Below are 18,879 nucleotides of genomic sequence, written 5' to 3'. Positions count from 1 at the left end.
TCCAAGCAGAACGAGCCCTACTAATATACCTCAATTTTAGAGCATCAGGCCCCAAGCTGTGACAGGACGAACGACAGTTGAGCTGCGAAGCATAGGGTCAAAACAGCTCTGGCAAGCAATCACACAAGGTCACTTTATCCACTGCTGTCTTCCACCCAGCCCCGAGGGAAAAACACCCACAATGTTGCTTTTCTCCACAACGCTGCTTCTCTCTTAAGCTTTATCAACGCAAAGAAAGACCCACTGGATTTTTTCCCCCCTTTTTAAAGAGAATCTATTTTTGTTCCTAGTATCACTTTGAGAGCATTTGAGGCAAAAGCCAGATTCATACCCACTCTGTCTGAAACTGTCCTCCCCACGGACCTCCCACAGGAGTCCTCTCTGTCCTCTCCCATGAATACTTAATTCTCCCTCTCCCTTGCAAGTGGCTGTGTGCCACCCTGGGAGGCCTCTATGTCAGCGCCAACTCTAGTAGATTCCAGTCACCGGCTCCCTCCTGAGAGTCCCTTTGCCCCATGGCTGCGTGTACAGCTACTACGCAGATCTCTGAATACTGGCCATGAGGCCACACTGCTGCGCCCACTGTCATCCTTTCCTAGTCTCAGCTGACTTAAGAGCTGTTCTGTGCCCTGCTTCTCCCATGGAGGCTCCTGACGGGCAAACGTCCCTGCTGGCCTTTCCTTCCATCGCGGCATGCTGACACACAAGGCCAGCATTCACCGGTTCCCCTCCACCAGACCCTGCTCACACAGCCTTACAAACACGACTCTACAAATGCCAGTGCTGGGGTGTCTTGCAGGTGCGGCAGACACACCAGTGAGTGGTAACCTCTGTGCCTGGTTCCCGGCTGGGTCTGGCCGGCCCTGGAAGTGCCAGCCCTTCAAACCCCTTCCCACGGCACCCTTCCAGAAGCAGCCTGGGGTGCCAGGAAGAGAGCATGTGACAGAGACCACAGCAGCCACCCACTAGGCTTCTCAGAGTCTCTTGAGACTTACTTCAGATGACCTTGCAGGTTTTTGCACAAATGCCTTTAAGTCTATTGGCTGGGGAAACCCAAGGAGCACAGTTCCAAAGGCTCATGAGGCTTCCCTGGAGAGAGAAGGACACCTGTTTGCTGGTAGCACCGCAGGTGACAGCAGGGTTGCACAAACTTACTGTCTGAAATGCTCAGCACCTAACTGAAGCCACCTAAACTCAGACATGTCCCCTCACAGTGTCCCCTATGCCACAACAAAGCTGATGCTGGCCCTTATGTTCCTGCACCAGGGCAGAAACCTTCCACGGGGGCCCAGTATCGCCAAAGCAGGAACATAAGCCAAAATCACAAGGGAAAGAAGCCACATGAAACTGAAGAGGGAAACGATCTGACAAGCAGGCGCCAACAAGCTTTGGGCCTGGGATGAAAGCAGCGGTGCACAGAGAAGAATGAATCTCTGCCCAGGCGAGCGATCTCTCTGGAGACGGGAGAGGGGCACAGGCTTCTCCCAGCCTCCCTGCAATCACAAGCCATGTTTTCCTCCAAAGCTTTTCAGCTCATCAACTGTATGGAGGGCTGCATGCATTTTCCACAAGTCTTTTAGAATCGCCAAACAAATTGCTGGGAGAAAGGCACAAACCATCTCCATGGTAAATGTTAAACACCCATTCCCTGGAAGAGCTGGCTTGTCAAGCAGGGCCGGAGTGAGATCCTGAAGTCAATGGACAGTCTGGGGCCAGGAAGGTCGGGAAGAGGCAGTGAGTCCCACAGAGTAAGGGGATAAGAAGGCAGAGGCCAACAGGTGCACACGCAAGCACAAGCTAGTCCAGGTTCACAGGATGATGTCATTAGGGGCACTGATGCCACACACACTCCGGGCTGAGGGGGACAGTTTTTTTTCCACTGCAATCTGAGATAAGTGAGAAGACAGGGGGCCACCACCTGTGCTGCACCTCTGCGGTCCCCTGGCAGGGAGGTGGACTTTGCTCTCTAACGAGAAGTGCCACCAGAAGCTCCAGATTCAGATCTTGCCTGTGTGCTATGGTTAGTTTTGGTCGACTTGACGCAAACCTGGACATTCTTGGGAAAAAGGACTTCTCAGCTGAGTGACTGCTCTCTCCCATCAGACTGGCCTGCAGAAGCCACGTCACGTCTTGACTGCTAACTGATGTATGAGGGCCCGTCCCTCGTGAATGGTGTCATCCTTAGGCAGGTGGGCCTGGGATATTTAAGAGAGGAAGCTGAGCAGGCCCACAAAAAAACAAGCCAGTGAGCAGCGTTCCTCTGTGGTTGCTGCTTCGGTTCCTGCCGTGAGTTCCTGCCTTGGCTTCCCTCGGCAACCGGTGGTAGTAACTGTAAGGTGAAATAAACCTCGTCATCCTCAATTGCTTTTGCTTATGGTTTTTAACACAGCAAGAGGAGGGAACTTTGACTCTGGAGTCAAGTCTACAATCCCACAATGTGGCCTCAGCTCTGGATAAAGTGACCCCAGGGAACTGCTGGGAGGTCCAAGGATGACTGATGCATGAGGAGCAAGTAGGACTCAGGAAAAAAAAATGTTTGGGGTTTTGCAACATGGGACTCGGCAAACCTCATCCAAGGCCTCGAGGTCACCCTGCTCCCCTCCCCCAAGACTCTTATGATCACCAGCTGTGCGCTGGGGAGTCGTCCCCTGATGTCCCAGCCTCCCAAGGACACAATGAACACAATCCAACGGAGTGCTCACCCAAAACTATCCCCCTGTGGGTGACAGCCACCTGTATGCTAAGTCCAGCTTCACTGGGCTCTGGAAGGGGACACACTGGGCTTCTTGGGCCGGCAGGTCAAGCCCAGAGGAAACCTTGTCCTAATCACGGCCCTTGGAAATCAGGGGGGGGGGGGGGTGTTTCAGTAGCACCTGGCCACCAAAGGAATGACAGGTATGGCTCCTAATCAGAGCTGACCCGACTTCTCACAGCTGCTGATGATTATTTATGAGGGCCTTTATGAGAAGGAGGGGACCCTGAGCTTTCTTCGTCCTCTTTGTTCCTCTGGCGGTCACAGAGGCTGGCCTTCGTATGCATTCCTCCCACGCTGGCTGAGAGCCAGGAATCTTCTTGTCACCAATGCTCTGGTACCATGATGGACCCGGACTACCTGGACTACCCGGACTACCATTGTACTAATTACATACAAGCACAGGCACACTTCTCTTCACACCTACCCTACCAAGGGGGGGGGCTGTTACTAGCCACTCTGACAAAGAAACCGGGCCTCAGCGCAAGATGGTCCGTATGGGATCCTGGTTCTGATACCAGGAGAAGAACGACGGCACAAGGAAACCTGGCTCCAGGAAGGAGGGTTCAAGGAGGGTTCAATTGCATCTGGGCCAGAACCATGGTAGCTCATTCCTTTTTTTTTTTTTTTTAAAGAATTTATTTATTTATTTAATGCATGAGCGCTTTATCTGCATGTACACTTGTGTGCCAGAAGAGGGCATCAGATCACACCATAGATGGTTGTGAGCCACCATGTGGTTGCTAGGAATTGAACTCAGGACCTCTGGAAGAGCAGACAGTGCTCTCAACCGCTGAGCCATCTCTCCAGCCCCTGTAGCTCATTCCTAAGAGGTCTTTCTCCTGTGCTGCAATGAGGCTCTGGCCCGCAGCCTGACAGCTGTACACATGTAACACTCCCCATGGCGGCGGTAGCCAGGGATAACGCACGCAGGGGAAAGATGCACAGGGAGGTTGCATCCTTCTTTCCTGGTGTGGGACTCCTGTGGATCTAGCAAGAAGCAAAGAAGATGTCCCTCAGGCATGCCCATCTTCTCAGGAAGGAAGCAGTAACTATGTCAAGGTTCCCAACCCTAGATTAAAACCAACGTAAACGAAGACAGATGCCCTTTGGGAGACTGCATTAGTGATGACAGTCCAGAGGAGTGAATGTGAGGAAGAGGCATAAGGCGCAGACAAGGGGCCTGGGCAGGACTCTGAGGCAGGGGACTGATACAGAGCTGGGAAGGACAGTAGCAAATACCTACTGAGAAATGAGGGGACCATGTGGATGGAAGGAAGAGGATGGGACTCCAGTGGGGTCAAGGAAGTCATCCTGCAAAGGTACTGCAGGTTCTGCAGAAAGGGGGACCTGGCCCCAGGATGCCGAGGCCATGCGGGAACGAAGAAGCAGGCCACAGCGTAACAGCACGGTCTGGTGCTTTGTATTTGACTGTTAATTATTTTGCTCCCCATGCTGTCTCTTGGAAGCGAACTATCATGTACCCCAAATGTTGCTGTGTAGCCTTGCCTCCAAAATGATCCCCGATTGGCCAAATAAAAAAGCCTACACACCTGGGCAGGATAGAAATGAGAGGAAGAGCTAAGGCTTTGAGGGCTTTGAGGGCAGAAGGATCACAGGAAGGAGAGAATTCTGAGGAGAGTCGCCATGGGCTAGGTGAAGAGCCACATGGGCGGGGGGAGGAGCTCTGAGGAGACGCGGCCCAGATGGAAAGCACGTGCAAGTGTTTATGGAGATACAGGATGGGAAGTAGCCCAGACAGGAAGGATTAAAGCAAACGGCATCGGATGTGGAGCTGGGAGGTAACAAGGTAATTAGGGGGTAATATCTGCCCAGCCCCAGGTGAAACAAGGTGTATTTAAAAAACAACAGGGGCCTGCGTCTTTTACTGACATGGTAGTGGGCTAATAATAACCACCGTAATAATTATAGGCATTTAATAATAAACAATTAATAACATTTTATATTTTCAACAACACCATAGTGCAAAATGGTTTGGAGGGAAGACAAGTAGGGGACCCTACAGCATACCAAAGAAGCCAAGACGTCAACCCACTGTTGACAGACTTGGCTTTAACCAAGGCCGACATCCCTCAGGCAATGCGTGCTTTCCCATCACTTGCCCATTCCTCCCAACCTAGAGAAGAGCATAGTTCTGGCTGTCTTGGAGCAGAAAGACATGTCCAGATGGCAGCAGGCCTAGTGTAGGCCAGAACCTCAGGATATACACAGCTAAACCCTGGAGCTAGGCTTTCAGGAGCTAAGAGGCAGTGTGGGAGCATACAGAATATACCAGGAGCTAAGGTGCCAAGCTTAGCCTTCCATGGTATCAAAGACAGAGCTGTGCTATGTGCAACCTGTGGTAACAGTGCCTGGTGGTTGGTCAAGGCTTCTGCCTTCCAATCATATGCACATCATCCTTTCAGCCCAGCAGCACCCGGTCTAGCCTAACACAAGGGCCCAGAGACACCATTCAGGCAGAGAGAAAAGCAGAGTGAAGAAACGGGATGAAGCCCTTGAGCCAGCGCTGTGCTTCAGTGAATTCATTAAAGTCACCTAAGTTAGCGGCTTCTGTTGTCCTAGCTGTGCAGCGAACAGTTTGAAGTGACTTATTTGCAGCATTGCTGGCTTTTAGGATCCTGCGACTCGGGTTGTAATATGCAGAACAAACCAGAAAAAGTTCCTGGGCCTCTATGCTGAGGCACGCCTGAGGCATACAGATTCAGGAAGCCCGTGGCCTTGCTGCCCTGGGAGCAGAGCATGTGGTTACAGGTTCCTTGCTGTGGGCCAGTTAGGCATGCACCCACACAGGCTGGGGCAGAAAGCACTTGGGCTGAGCACAGCCACTGCCACCCTCCCAAGCCCTATCCCCCACCCCCATCAGTCAGACAGGAGGCCAGACAAGGCCATGCCCCGGAGGGTGGGGGAGCTGTCTTTTCTTGAGTCTACACACACACTCTGAGCTGCCCTGGTGTGTGCAGAGAGTACTTCTTCAACCACAGCTTTCTCTGTGTCTGTCTGTCTGTCTGTCTGTCTGTCTGTCTGTCTGTCTCTCTCTCTCTCTCTCTCTCTCTCTCTCTCTCTCTCTGAGAAAAGGCTTCTTGGGAGAGTTGAGCTTCCTGTCTGCAGACACACGGGTCTTAACCGACCTTCATTTGTATTCCAGAGAGCTCTCTCATGTCTGAGCACTCAGCCCAAGGCCTCCAGGAGTACAAGAGGCCAGCCCCTGGGAAAGGGGGGTGGGGTGGGCGGGTATAATTGTCCCCTATTAAGGCTACAGAACAACCACTTCCCACCCACCATCAAGAAGACAAAGGACTCCCAAGGGGCAGCATGGATGACTGTGGGACAGGAGGTTACTGATACAGGGGATGCAGGGTCAGGGGGGCTTCTGAGGCCACTGATGCTCAGGAGTCACAGGCACAAGAGGAAAGCCGTCATTTCAGGCAGAGCACTTGGCATACCTGAGAATCAGGAAGCTGGTGCTGCTGGAGCAGACATGGCTCTCAAAGGGAAGTTCAGGCAAGCAGAGGTCCTGGAGACAGAACAGCCAAGGGTCTGGACTTGATCCTCAAGCAATAAAATCCCTTGGCCCGGGGAGCAGAGGTGACGGAGACATCCTTAAAGCACAGAGTGGCCAGACTAGCACCCTGCACGGCCACACAAAATAAAGCCTTGGTAGTAAGTGTGATACAGTGCTGGCCTTGCGGCATGTGGGCTGGACTGCACATTCACGAAATACTGAGAGGCTCTTGGAGGTTGGCAATTATTTATTTATTTTTACTTTATGTACAGTGATGTTTTGTCTGTGTGAGGATATCAAATCTTGGAGTTACAGACGGCTGTGAGCTGCCGTGTGGGTGCTGGGAATTGAACCCCAGTCCTCTGGAAGAGCAGCCATCTCTCAGCAGGCCATCTCTCCACCAGGCCTTGTCTTTTTACACCAACACTGCCTCTGTGATTTGGGAGAGCCGACAGGAAGGACAACAGAATCCACAGGCGCCCTTCCTGCCCCTCAGCACTGTTTACACTCGTGAGCAAGGTGGGATGGTCAGAGCCTGACAGCACAGGATGCAGAAGAGATGGGCAGGTGCATGATTCCCTAGCACAGCCAGGGCAGCCTGCAGGATTGCCTGACTGGGTTCCAGGAAGCAGGGACTCCTGGCGGCCACAGGCTCCCTGCCCTCTTCGCCCTGGGCTTTGTAGGTTTGTAGCTGGAAGCCACAACCAAGACTCAGAGCCTCCACCCTGGAACTCGCAGAGAAAAGCCGGTCTGGGGGCTCCCTCAGTCTGCAGTGGTGCTGCTGAACTCTGGGAAGGCCAGGGCTCACTTAGGGAGGACATTGAGCACCTCACCTGCTCGTGCAGCCTTCCAGCCTTCTGGTTTTCCAACAGGCTCCAGCTGCAGAGGAGAGTTCTCATTGCCAGACACTAACTGAGAGACCCAGTGCCACATGCTCTAAACAGTGGTCCAGGCAAGCGCAGAGGAGGGAATTGCTGTTCCAGTAAGTGTAAACGCACTCACGTCACCAATCCCTGCCATGTGTCTCTGCTTGTCTTAGGGTTTCCACTGCTGTGACAAAAACACCATGGCCCAAAAGCAAGCCAGGGAGGAAAGGGTTTATTTGGCTTACACTTCCAGATCATATTCCATTATTGGAGGAAGTCAGGACAGGAACTCAACAGGGCTGGAACCTGGAGGCAGGAGCTGATGCAGAGGCCATGGAGGGGTGCTGCTTACTGGCTTGCTCAGCCTGCCTTCTTACAGAAGAACCCAGGACCAGCAGCCCAGGGATGGCACTGCCCAGAATGCCTGGGCCCTCCCCCATTGATCACTAACTGAGAAAATGCCTTACAGCTGGGTCTCATGGCCTCATTGCCTCAGCTGTGGTTCCTTCCTCTCTGATGACTCTAGCTTGTGTCAAGTTGACACACGAAACCAGCCTGCACAGTTATCACAGGCCTTGTCTTATTTTAACCCTGGTCCTTACTGTAACTGGAGCTGTGTTCTTTCCTCTTCTGTTAACTTGTGCCTTGTTTGCGCGCACACACGCACACGCACACGCACACACACACAGGCCCAGGCACACGTGTGAGCTCAGACCATGAGGCATGTGCTGTATCTGCCTGGCCTGTCTAATCGACTGTGGTTTTGGCAATGCTTTTTGACTCTTGGCACGCAGCAAGTACCCAATTAGGGCTTGCTGAATGAATGGCCGAATGACTCCAATAGTCATTTGCTGACTGATACCACAGATCAGTGGAGAGATTTACAAATGTGGTGCCGAGGAGCGGGGCAGACCTGGGGCTGGAGTTCAGAAGGTATGGAGGCCCAAGTCTGGGGTTGAAGACACCATCCACATAGACATGGTGTGTTACATGAAGTCAAAGGACGCATGCCTTTGTAACTGCGGCCCAGGTGGGTGACACAGATACCAGTCAGCATACAGAACGCTTACATACGCGGTGAGCATGGAGACAGGCACCACTCTGTCTGTACGGTCAGGAAAAGCAGCCCCTGGGACAAAGTCCGCTAGGGCCGAGCATCCACCTGCAAGCCCGGACAGTAGACCCCGTGGGGTTCTGGCATCCGCACTGGCGAGCAGAAGCCGCTTTTCTGACCCCAACCTCTCAGAGCTGCTGAAGCCATCTCCTAAGCACGGTGGGAGCTGAAAAGATGGCTCGGCAGTCAAGAGTAGGCTTTCCGAGGATCCAAGCACAGCTGGCAGCAGCCATGCCAAGAGGCTCCACTCCCAGCGACTCCAGCTCCCGAGAATCCAATGCCCACTTCTGGCCCTGTGGGCACTGCCCTCTCATGCACAGACACACATCTACACCTAAAAAAAAGAATATCTTTTTTAAAAGTACAGTGGCGCCTAAGCAAGGTGACAACTCCAACAACTCCATGGCAGTATCTGGGGGCACAGCTGTTTCTTACAACAGGGAGTTTGGGGAGGGGGGTACTACTGTATGCAGCAAGCATAGACCAAACAGGCCACTAAAATCCTGGCTGGCAGAGGACAGACAGGTCCCAACAACAGAGAATAATCCAGTTCAAGGAGTCAGCAATACTGCAGCTAAGAAACCATGTGATAATGGGTACAAAAGCTCTCTTAACAACTCTAGACAGTATTTTGGTGTTGTTTGCTTAATTTTGAGGCAGCATCTCACAGTCTTCCTCCTTCAGTCCTCCAAGTATTGGGGTTATAGGTGCGTGCTACCATGCCTGGCAGAAAACACAGGAGGAGCCATCTTTGTCTGTCTGTTCAACTTGAGACACTCTCATCTGTCCTGTGTCAGCAGACCTTGAGCTCCTGACTCTTCCGCTTCCCCCTCACATGCACCGAGGATATGGGGGTGTGCCACCAGGCTCCCCTAATAAATACATTTCTAAAATTCATCATGCTCTGAACCTTGAGGTCACACAGTCCCTGTCACTCGTTAGGGCAGTGGGCGGTAGGGCTTGGGTCTTCTTTCCTTTTCTAGCAGACAAGGGCTTTAAACTGAGTTCCCTCCTTTGGCAGAAAGAACAGTACCCAGTCCCGACTGCTTGGCTCAGCCTAAATAAACAATGGGCAGATTGTGTGGCCATCTCTACGGGGTGGGGGGTGGGGTGGGAGGAACTGGCCTTTTGACCCAGAGTTGCAGTCATCTTGAGGTTGGCCTCATGGTCACCCCGGTACTGAGTCTGCTGTTCTGGAACTGGGATATGCCCAACTTTGAGTCTCTTGGCTTCTGCCAGCCTATGTTTCATCAGCACATCAGCACCAGCTGGGGCAGAAGCAATCTAAGGTAATGACCTCTTCCTAGGTGACTCTGAGCCACTGATCCTCCAGCCTGCTGAGGGACAGGGAAGGGACACCACCAGCTAGTGTCCAAAGTAGGCACATGTGAAAAGAATATACAACCCTGGCCCTGCTGCTTTCTAAATGACCCTGGGCAGGTGACAGCTTCCTTAGGCCTTGGTTTTCTTGCCTGGGAATTGCATAACTAATTCTATGAGTGTGTCCACACGGTACGTGACTAGCCAAAGGCAGCCTCTGCCATAGATGTGCTGTGATAATACAAATCTCTTCTGGGCCCCATGCTCTCACTATGATCCCAGAGGTCCGCAGACAAGCCAACAGAAGCTCACTTTAGACTGTTACACAACTTCTTGTGGGTTCAGCTGTTGGCTTCCTAATTGGGTTGGAAGGCCAAGAACAAGGAAACCTTTGTCCCCTGGCCTTCCCCTCCATCCTTCACCGCAGCACAGACCCTCCCCTAGTGGCTGCTCAACACTGGAGGCTGCCAGGCCTAACTCCACCCCTGCGGTGCTCTCACATCCGCACCTGAGGGCGGAAGAGTGGGATAGAGCTATGGCTTGGGAGGTGTAAGCCACACTTCTGGTTGACCCCAAGGTCACTGTCTTAAGTACCATCTAAAATGCTCCCTGGGTGGCAGGCGGGGTGACTGGAACCCATGTGGGCTAACTGGCAAGGGCCAGAGCCAGAAGCAACAGCCAAGTCCCTTTGACCACGTCGTCTCCCTGACCCTGCCTCTTAGGCTAAAGCAAGCCCTCATTTCCACAGCCCCCTCAAGGCCTGCCTCCCACCAAGGGACACTTTCATAATCATTGATTGCCTCATTGACTCCAATTACAATAGAGAAATTCTTAAGTTGGCTGTGGCTACAGCTAAGGCTGGGAGCAAAGTGCTACTGTCACTGTAGTAACAGTGTTACTACAAGTATGGCTGAGTGTCACAGGGTCTACATGTACCACCAAGCAGCACAGTGATCGATGCTCCCACCCGCCCCCCACACCCCACACATAGCTAGAACACACAGGACTCATCCCACGCCAGGCACTGCTCCAAGCACATAAGCATACATTATTTGCTTACCACTCAAAAAAAAAACCTTATGGACTATTTGAACTTTTAAAGGAAAACGAGAATCCTGGACTGAGCTCAGTCCTTCGTCTGCAGAGCGAGCCTACTGAGAACAGCCTGAGCTTTACCACCTTCTCTCGTCCCCCTGCCATAATCAATCATTAGGGACTGCTCCAGTACCTGAGGTCCCGAATGCCTGAGAGCCTCAGCCAGCTAGGTAGGAGGAGCCTTGGACACTGCTCTCAGCCAGCCAGAAGCAAGCTGCACGCTCTGCACGAGTCCAGACCCACCTGCTTTCTGTCTCCTGCCTCAGGGCTCCTACAGGGTGACCAAATAGCCCTTGGTACCCAATGGCAAACTAAGGAACCGATACACGGGGGTGAAGGGTGAACCGTATCTTTGTGGGTGAGGGGTGATTAAAGCGTTCATGCCGCAGACTCCCTTTATACACTGAGGACCCACAGGATGTTGTAGGTGGTGTGGCATTTGTCTTGTCCTGGCAGCCGAGGGAAGGGGGACACTGCATTATAGCATACTTGCGGCTGAGCATGGAGCCCTGGTTCCCTCTTCAGCCCAGATGGCCAAGCTCTGGTGACTGCCTGGTGTCCTGCCTGCTCAAAGTTCTGCTTGTATTGGCAAAATTCCTTCTGAGCAGAGCCTCTTTCTGCCAATTAATGTGACCTTATCACCATCATCTTATTCTCTAATCTGTCTGCACAAGAAAACCCAAACGCTACAGCCTGGCTCCAAAACTCCCTGCGCTCTGGCGCTGCCATCATTCTCTCTGGCCTGCTGGCCCCAGGGCGCACTCCTCCATACATGCCAGGCAAGCAGCACCTGTCCCCTGAATCTCCTGGCCTTCTCCCTCCCTGCTCCTAGTCATCCATCAGGGCTATGTACTCCACCCACTACTGACCCACAGGGTCCACCCAGCACCAAGCCAGACCCTCTCCCCTTGGTCCTACTTATAAACATACAGGCAAAGGTTTGAAACGTGCCAGGGGTGGAGGGCAGCGGTGAGAACAAAGGGCCTGGGAGCAGGTGCCCCCAGGGGAGACAACAGCAACTAACAATGAAATGCCAACTTCCAAACGATGGGAAGTAAAGGCCAAGATGGGGAGGGCCTGGAACAGGAAGTGAACCGACTGTCAGGATGAAGACAAGCCTCGGGAAGGGGACCTTGGCTGCTGGGAACTGCCGGCCTGCACAGAGGGTGGGCAAGGCTCGGGCTTGAGTAGCTGCTGTGGAGGGCTAGCATGCAACGAAGAGGCAGGAGGAACAGCCCAAGGCTGCCCTTTAAGAAGGAGTCCAGAAACAGCAGTACAGTGCAGGCTTTTATGCCCAGCACTAAGGAGGCAGACACAGGCTGAGCTCTGTGAGTTAAGAGGCTAGCCTGGACTACATAGCGAGCTCCAGGACAGCAAGAGCAAGGTAAAGAAATCCTGTCTTTAAAAAAAAAAAAAAAAAAAAAAGTAAAATAGTCAAACAGCCAGACAGTGTCCAGGAGCACGGGAGCACCCAACCTCCTTCAGCTAACCAAGTGGAGAGGAGGGGCTGAGGCGTAATGTAAGCTGGTAAGACGCTTGGCTTATGATGCACAAGGACGTGAGTTCAAACCCAAGAACCTCCCCAAGAGGGGGAGGAGGGGGGGGGGAGGAGAGACAGAGAGAGAGAGAGAGAGAGAGAGAGAGAGAGAGAGAGAGAGAGAGAGAGAGCGCACGCATGTGGCATTTATTTATAATCTCAGTGTTGCAGAGGCAGACAGGCAGACCCCTAGAGCTTGCTAGCTAGTCTAGCCTACTCAGCAATTTCCAGGCCAAAGAGAGACCCTGCCTCAAAAACAATCAAACAAACAAACAAACAAACAAACAAACCCTCCCCATTCATGATGTACACATGTGCCCACACACTCACACAAAACTATGTATATGCATACATCCTGTGGAGAACATTAGTTTGAATCAAGCATCCTTCCTCTAACACCAGGGACAATCCCTGGAAGAGCCCCATGTCTGGTGGGTTACAACCAGCATAGAGAGATTCTGGAGCCCAAAGGCCACCAGGTCCTACCCTTGCTGTTATACTAGACAGGTGGCACAAAGGTGACAGAGAGGGTTCCTACTGCTCGCTTGAGGAAATAGCAGAGAAGCCAAGAGGCCCCAGGGTCCCTGTATACCAGTCACACCCATCCCCAGTGGCCCAGGAGGCAGGGCCCTGGGGAGACCTTTGCCCATGTGTGTGCACAGATAACTAAGTCTCAGGCAGTGGGCAATGGCGCCAGACTACTGGCTCCACATGACCCTTGGAGCAGAAAAACTGAATCATCCCAGTGATCCTTCATTGTGAGGTTAATCCAAAAGGAAAACTGACTGGGGGTGGTTTCCATGACAGCCGCCTCAAATGATTGCAATATGCACCAGGCCTACACCCTCCAACCTGCCTACCTGGACACAAGGAAGAAGCTGGCTTTAGTTCCGAACCCCTCCTTCCCCGAGGACCAGGGAGAGTCTACAGTGCAATGCTCTGGAGCCATGAGGAACATCTCCAAAACTCATCTCTTTCCATATGTGATCCTACAACCTTTCCCTGGGGATCTGAATACAGATGGGCCCCTTTGGCAGAGTCCTTGCTGAGGCAGAGCCCCTTGACTTTGCTCTACTGCACATAATAGGAGGGTACAGGGGTCTGCTTCTTGTTCCTGCAATGCATATGCCTCATCATGACATCCCTGTCCCTTCTGGGTCCCAAGCCAAACCAATACCTTCCTGTTAATGTCCAGTAGAGAAGACTGAACAAGAGTTTGAAATTTAAGCCATAGCATGGTCAAGATCAAGTGTTAGCTTCCAGGTCCATGTGGCCTTACTCTGAACTTGTGTCTCTCAGGAAGAGATGACCAAGTCAGTGCTGACAGCCCCAAGTGACCTACTCCCTAGCCTTTGTCCTGAGTCCCTCAACCTGTTCCTAGGCTGGTGTCATTGTCCTGTGACTACATACACTCCTGCTCACCTCCTGGGGCCCCTGAGGAATACAGCCTGATGCTCTTTCTCAAAAGGGTTGGTCTCTTCCCCAGGAAGACACATCCTGGTCTTTACCGTGTATGTGGCTTCTTGCTGAAATGCGCTGTGGTAAGAATTTCCCCCAGAAACCCCTAGCTGAAGGGTGTCATGAGGTCACCATCCCAGGCTGTGGACCAGCGATGTGTGTGCTCTGCAGACTTAAGGCGTCAGACAAGACCCTCCCTGTGAGATATCCCACAAGCACACGCGCTACACCCAGAGCAGTTTTGGCGGTCACTCAGCAGTTACCTGCCCTAGGTTGAGGACTCTGGTGTGTCTAGGGCAGAGGGACAGGTTCAGGATCGCTGTGGGATCCTGTGGGAGCACTGAGCTAACTACTGACAAGACCACAGCTTTACAGAAAAATGGTACTGACAAGAGTGAACAAGAATGTGGCAACAAAGCCGGGCGTGGTGGCGCATGCCTTTAATCCCAGCACTCGGGAGGCAGAGGCGGGTGGATCACTGTGAGTTCGAGACCAGCCTGGTCTACAAAGTGAGTCCAGGACAGCCAAGGCTACAGAGAGACCCTGTCTCGAAAAACCAAATAAATAAATAAATAAATAAATAAATAAATAAATAAATAAAATAAAATAAAAAACCAATTGTCACAAATATCATTAGCCAGGGAAGCATATGTCCTCAAGGACAACAGGAATAAAGATTTTTTTAAATTTTGGCTTCAAGTTCCCCTTCAAGGCCACATTCACTCATTATTCTAATTGTTGTTGTTGTTATTATTTTACTGCTGCTGCTGCTGCTGCTGCTGCTGCTTTGCCGGTATATATGCCTGTGCATCACATGTGTGCCTGGTGTCCATGAAGTCCAGAAAAGTGCCTTGTACTCCCTGGAACTGGAGTTACAAATTGTTATGAGCCACCAGGGTGTTCTGGGATAAACTCAGGTCCTCTGGAAGAGCAGCCAGCGCTCTTAAACGTGCAGCATCTCTCCAGCTCCAAAACGTGCCATCTTGACGCTAACACATGTGTATTACATGGCTCGTGGATTTGGAGGCTGGCTCCGCCTCCCCTTGTGGCTTAACTCTGTAGTCCTCCCCCTCACCTGACTCTGGAGAAGTGGCGGGGCAGGAGGAGAGCAAAATCACCATTGGTGAGTCTGGTGCCACTTGACCACTCTCTAACTGCAAAGACTTGAGAGAACTACCTACGGCGGTTTGAATGAGAAATGCCCCCTGTGGTCTCAGGCATGTGAATACTTGATTCCCAGTTGGTGTCATTGATCGGGGAGAGTTCAGGTGGTGCAGTCTTGATGCATGAAGTGCATTGCTGTGGGCAAGGCTTTGAGAATAAACCCCTCACCTACTTCCAGGTCACACTTGCAGGTGAAGAAGTGAGCTCTGAGCTTCCTACGCCTGCTGCCAGGCTGCCACCCACTGCCACACCATCCCTAGGTATCCCTCACACTATGGACTCTAACCCTCTGGAACCATAAGTTAAAATAAACTCTCGTATAAGTCATCTTGTCATGGTGCTTTATCATAGCCACAGAACAGTAACTAATACACTAGCCAACCTGCCCTGGCTTCCTCGCCTTGAGGCAGTCAGGCTGTATGTTGGTCCAAGTAATACAACATGAGGTACTTCGGACCGGAGTGACTCTGACCGTCTCCTGCTGGAGTCATCACCACTTTCCTTACACCTGGCCTGGCCTTCCCAGACAGAGCTTGGCAGGGTGAGCTCTGTGGGACTGGCAGACATTTCTGCCTCGAGGGGCTACACAGCCACGCATGCTCTGTTGTCTCCCCAGAGAACGGCCACTGCCTGAGGAACTGTAGGCATAGGAATTGGACACTCAGGGGCTCGAGTGGGGTTGTGATGACACACTTGGTCATGAGAGGTTGAGTAAGAGCCACCCACAGGGAATAAGCAGTGGGTTCTCTGAGAAAGTCAATATTGAGCGCTGGCTCTTCCACGCCCCACGTGCTTCCGAGCCTTCGTTTCCTGGTTATAAAACAAAGCTGATAAGGCCTGCCCTGAGGGAAGTAAGAGATGAAACAGGCTCAGACTGAGTCAAAGCCATGTTGGGGCCACTCAGGTCACAACTTCAGACCTTGTCTCTCTCCTGAGTGGGCCACACAGCAGGGACCCAGAGAGCGTGCAAGCTACACAGCGAGCACCCTCGGAGCTGAGCACTGAGGCACTTCTCACTACTGCCCAGAGTTCCTCCCTGCAGGAACTCACTTTACAAACAAGCAAACTGAGGCACCACAAGGTAGAGGAGGCCCACAGCGACAGCCTCAGCCCATGCGCAAATGAGAGGGACTTCACACAGAGCCACATGGGCACAACCCCTACCCCACCGCAGCTGCCCCTAGAACACAGGCAGGAGGCGAGGAGGCACTATGACTGCAGCAGCAGCAGCAGCAGCAAGGTCTCCAGGAAGTGGGTGAAAGCCATGAGACACTCAGAGAGCTGAGGCCACCAACCCTGAACACGTGGCAGGGGAGGAACACTGTCAGCAGGATGCCTGCTGTGTGACAAGAGTCCCTTTGTCCTGGCAGAGGAAAGGATCTCCAACCTCCAATTATTGCGGATGAAAAGTGCTGGTTCAAGCACCGCGTGCCCTGGGGGAGGCCCGGGAACGGCCACGATTTCAGATTTCCGCTGATACCGTGAGTTTGTTTCATGACCCCGGAGCTGCCTGTCAGAGGAGAGAATCACGTCTGTCCACCAAAGAGGACACACGGAGCAAGCCAGCAGTGGTGACAGCAGCAGCTGCCACCCTACACGAAAGCCCAAAGGTGATAGGCCCTGGAGCTGCTGGGGAAATGGGTGGGGAACAGGGAACATCCCTCCGGCCCATGAGAAATGTCAAGCAAGGCATACACAATATCAAATGAAACAACACAGAGGCTTTTTCAACCAATGCAGGCCTAGGTTTCAGAGGCATTCCAGGGACCCTTCACCCCAGGCGCAACAGAGGGGGCCCATCCTGGAGTCAATGTGGAGTCACCAGCCAGAGGCCTAAAGACACAGCAACCTTACCTGGGCTCAGGAGCACCTGACCAGCAACAGACATCAAACATGGGTTACACTCAAGACTGAGGTCCAGACTGCAGCTGAGCACTTGCCTGGGAAACCACAGCTCGACAGTGGCAGAGCCGCTTCCACAGATGTCATGGCTCTAAGCTTACATACAGCTACCCTTCTGTCCACCACCCTCCTTCCCCCCACACCCCTACTCCACCACAGGGCCCACAGCCAGGCATCACCACCACCCCCATTCACCTGGAACCTGTGCACCAGTTCGAGGGACTGGCTGTCATTCTGGTCAGCCTCGAGGATGACATCGGTCAGCTTGTGGATGATGACGTCCAGGGGGCCCTGCTCCTCGATCGGCCGGCTGAGGTTCAGCTGCAAGGTGAGAAGACACAAGAAGAGAGAGCTTCAGTGCCCGAGCCCACATCTGGGACACTTGAGCCTCGGTGGTAGCACCCGGGAGGGAAAGGGCGTGGGCCAACAGAGTTAAGAGTCCAGCCGCTCCTCTACTCATCATTCCTAGGAGTTGAGAATGGATCCCATGTTCGCATGTAGGTCCCCCCAAAAGCAGAGAGCACACAAGCAGGGGAGGCTACGCACTGGCTGTATGGAGAAAGCATTTACTGAACATGCCTCATCTACCAAATCACAGAAGCCAGAGCTCAGAGATGAAGAAAGATGACCAGGCGTGCCCAGTCAAAACTCCATCTAAGCAGATATCCTTGCCTGATGTTCTAAGGCCAAGGCAAAGTGGTGTTCCGGGCACGCCTCGGAACGGAGGCACTTGCATTCCACCCTGGAACCAGGGTGTGTCACTGAGTGCAGGAGGGGCTACAGCGCCGCCTGTGATCGGCTGAGAGCTGCGAGCACTGCTCCGCTAGGGAATGTGTTTGTTTTTCCAAGAGCACGGGGTTGGGAAGATCAAGCCTTGAGGGAGCCAGAGTGGCCAGCTGACATTCAGCATCGCCAGACCCCAAGCCAAAAGCACCTGCCAACAGCCGGGGCAGGCTGACACCACGCTTCCTGATGAGCCAGATGTCTGCCGCCAGCATGTGGCCGCCACCACCTGCGCGGATAGACTTTTAGAGGCAAAGTGGCGCCAGTCTGGCACCTGGCTGACCCCCTGCACAGCCTCAGCCAGCCCAGAGGAGGCTAACCCTGATTCACTCTCACCCTTGAGGGCAGCCAGCTCCTTCCAGGGATTCAGGGCTGGCTGTGTCCATGTCATTCGTGACGTAAGACAGCTACAGACAGTCATTCTGAGGAGACAGCAAGCTAACGGCACACATACCTGTCTCCTTTTATTCCCAGAGACTATGGGAAGAGATATCACAAAAAAGCAAGTGGAGGCAGAGAGACTATCTTCTGCCCCATGTCCATTCTGTCCCCTGGTTGTGACAATCATATGTCATAACCACAGAGTTGCCGGCCCCTGGCAGAATCCTAGGGACCACAGCGGAAGGCGGGAAAGGAGGCAAGTCAGGACGCTGATCCCACACCTGGTCTCATGCCACCTTCAATCCTGGTATTTCTGGAAAGCCCATCTTCCAAGACTACCAGTGATCTCTGTGGCTCTAGTTACATCTTTTGGCTGCCCTGTCCCAACAGCTCACACTTGTTTGGTCTCTTGGGCCCTGCTCACACCTGTTGCAGCTACACCCTTATTTTAACTCTTTTCTGATAAGCCTTCGGAATGTGTCAGCGCTTTCCTGCTGTCCTTAACTCCAATTTTTATGGTCTGCCAGGAGTGATGTTAAAAGGTCGCCCATATTTAAAGGGGGGGGGGGGAGTGTACCAGAGACCTCCTAATAAGAAATCATCAAGGACTATGTTCCCCTCCCATGGTGACAAGCTTGTGTACCAAACAAAACAAACATAGGCAAGGCACCAGACTGAGGAGGGGAAGGGATGCAGCCCAACTGTCTTTTGTTGTTGTTTGAAATTGGGTCCGGCTGGTCTCAGACTTGAGGTGGTCACCCTGACTTGGCCTCCCGGGTGTCTTTCAGAGACCTCACAGCAAGGCTGGGAGATGGGGGTGACCTTCCGACCTTCTACAACAGAACACCAAGAACCTAGGACGGGAAAGGGGCCAACCACGTCATGCAGCTGGAAGTAGACTGAGGCCCAGGAGGAGAGAGGCCAGCACCAGCCCCTGCCAAGCCACCAGCTGACCTGTGCTTGTCATGGCTCTGGCCTCAGCTT

General features: G+C 52.8%; 1 protein-coding gene across 1 annotated transcript in view; it reads right to left on the bottom strand.

The window, feature by feature from the left end:
* Window positions 1–18,879, bottom strand: part of ITPK1 (inositol-tetrakisphosphate 1-kinase) — a 139,656-nt gene that overhangs the window by 40,035 nt on the left and 80,742 nt on the right. Inside the window, exon 3 of the mRNA XM_084792476.1 lies at window positions 16,927–17,052. Coding sequence (XP_084648602.1) covers window positions 16,927–17,052 — 126 coding nt within the window. The remainder of the gene's footprint in view (window positions 1–16,926; window positions 17,053–18,879) is intronic.

Source organism: Acomys minous, assembly GCF_964271855.1.
Source record: "Acomys minous genome assembly, chromosome: 8".
NCBI lineage: Eukaryota > Metazoa > Chordata > Mammalia > Rodentia > Muridae > Acomys > Acomys minous.
This window is presented reverse-complemented; position numbering and strand designations above follow the sequence as displayed.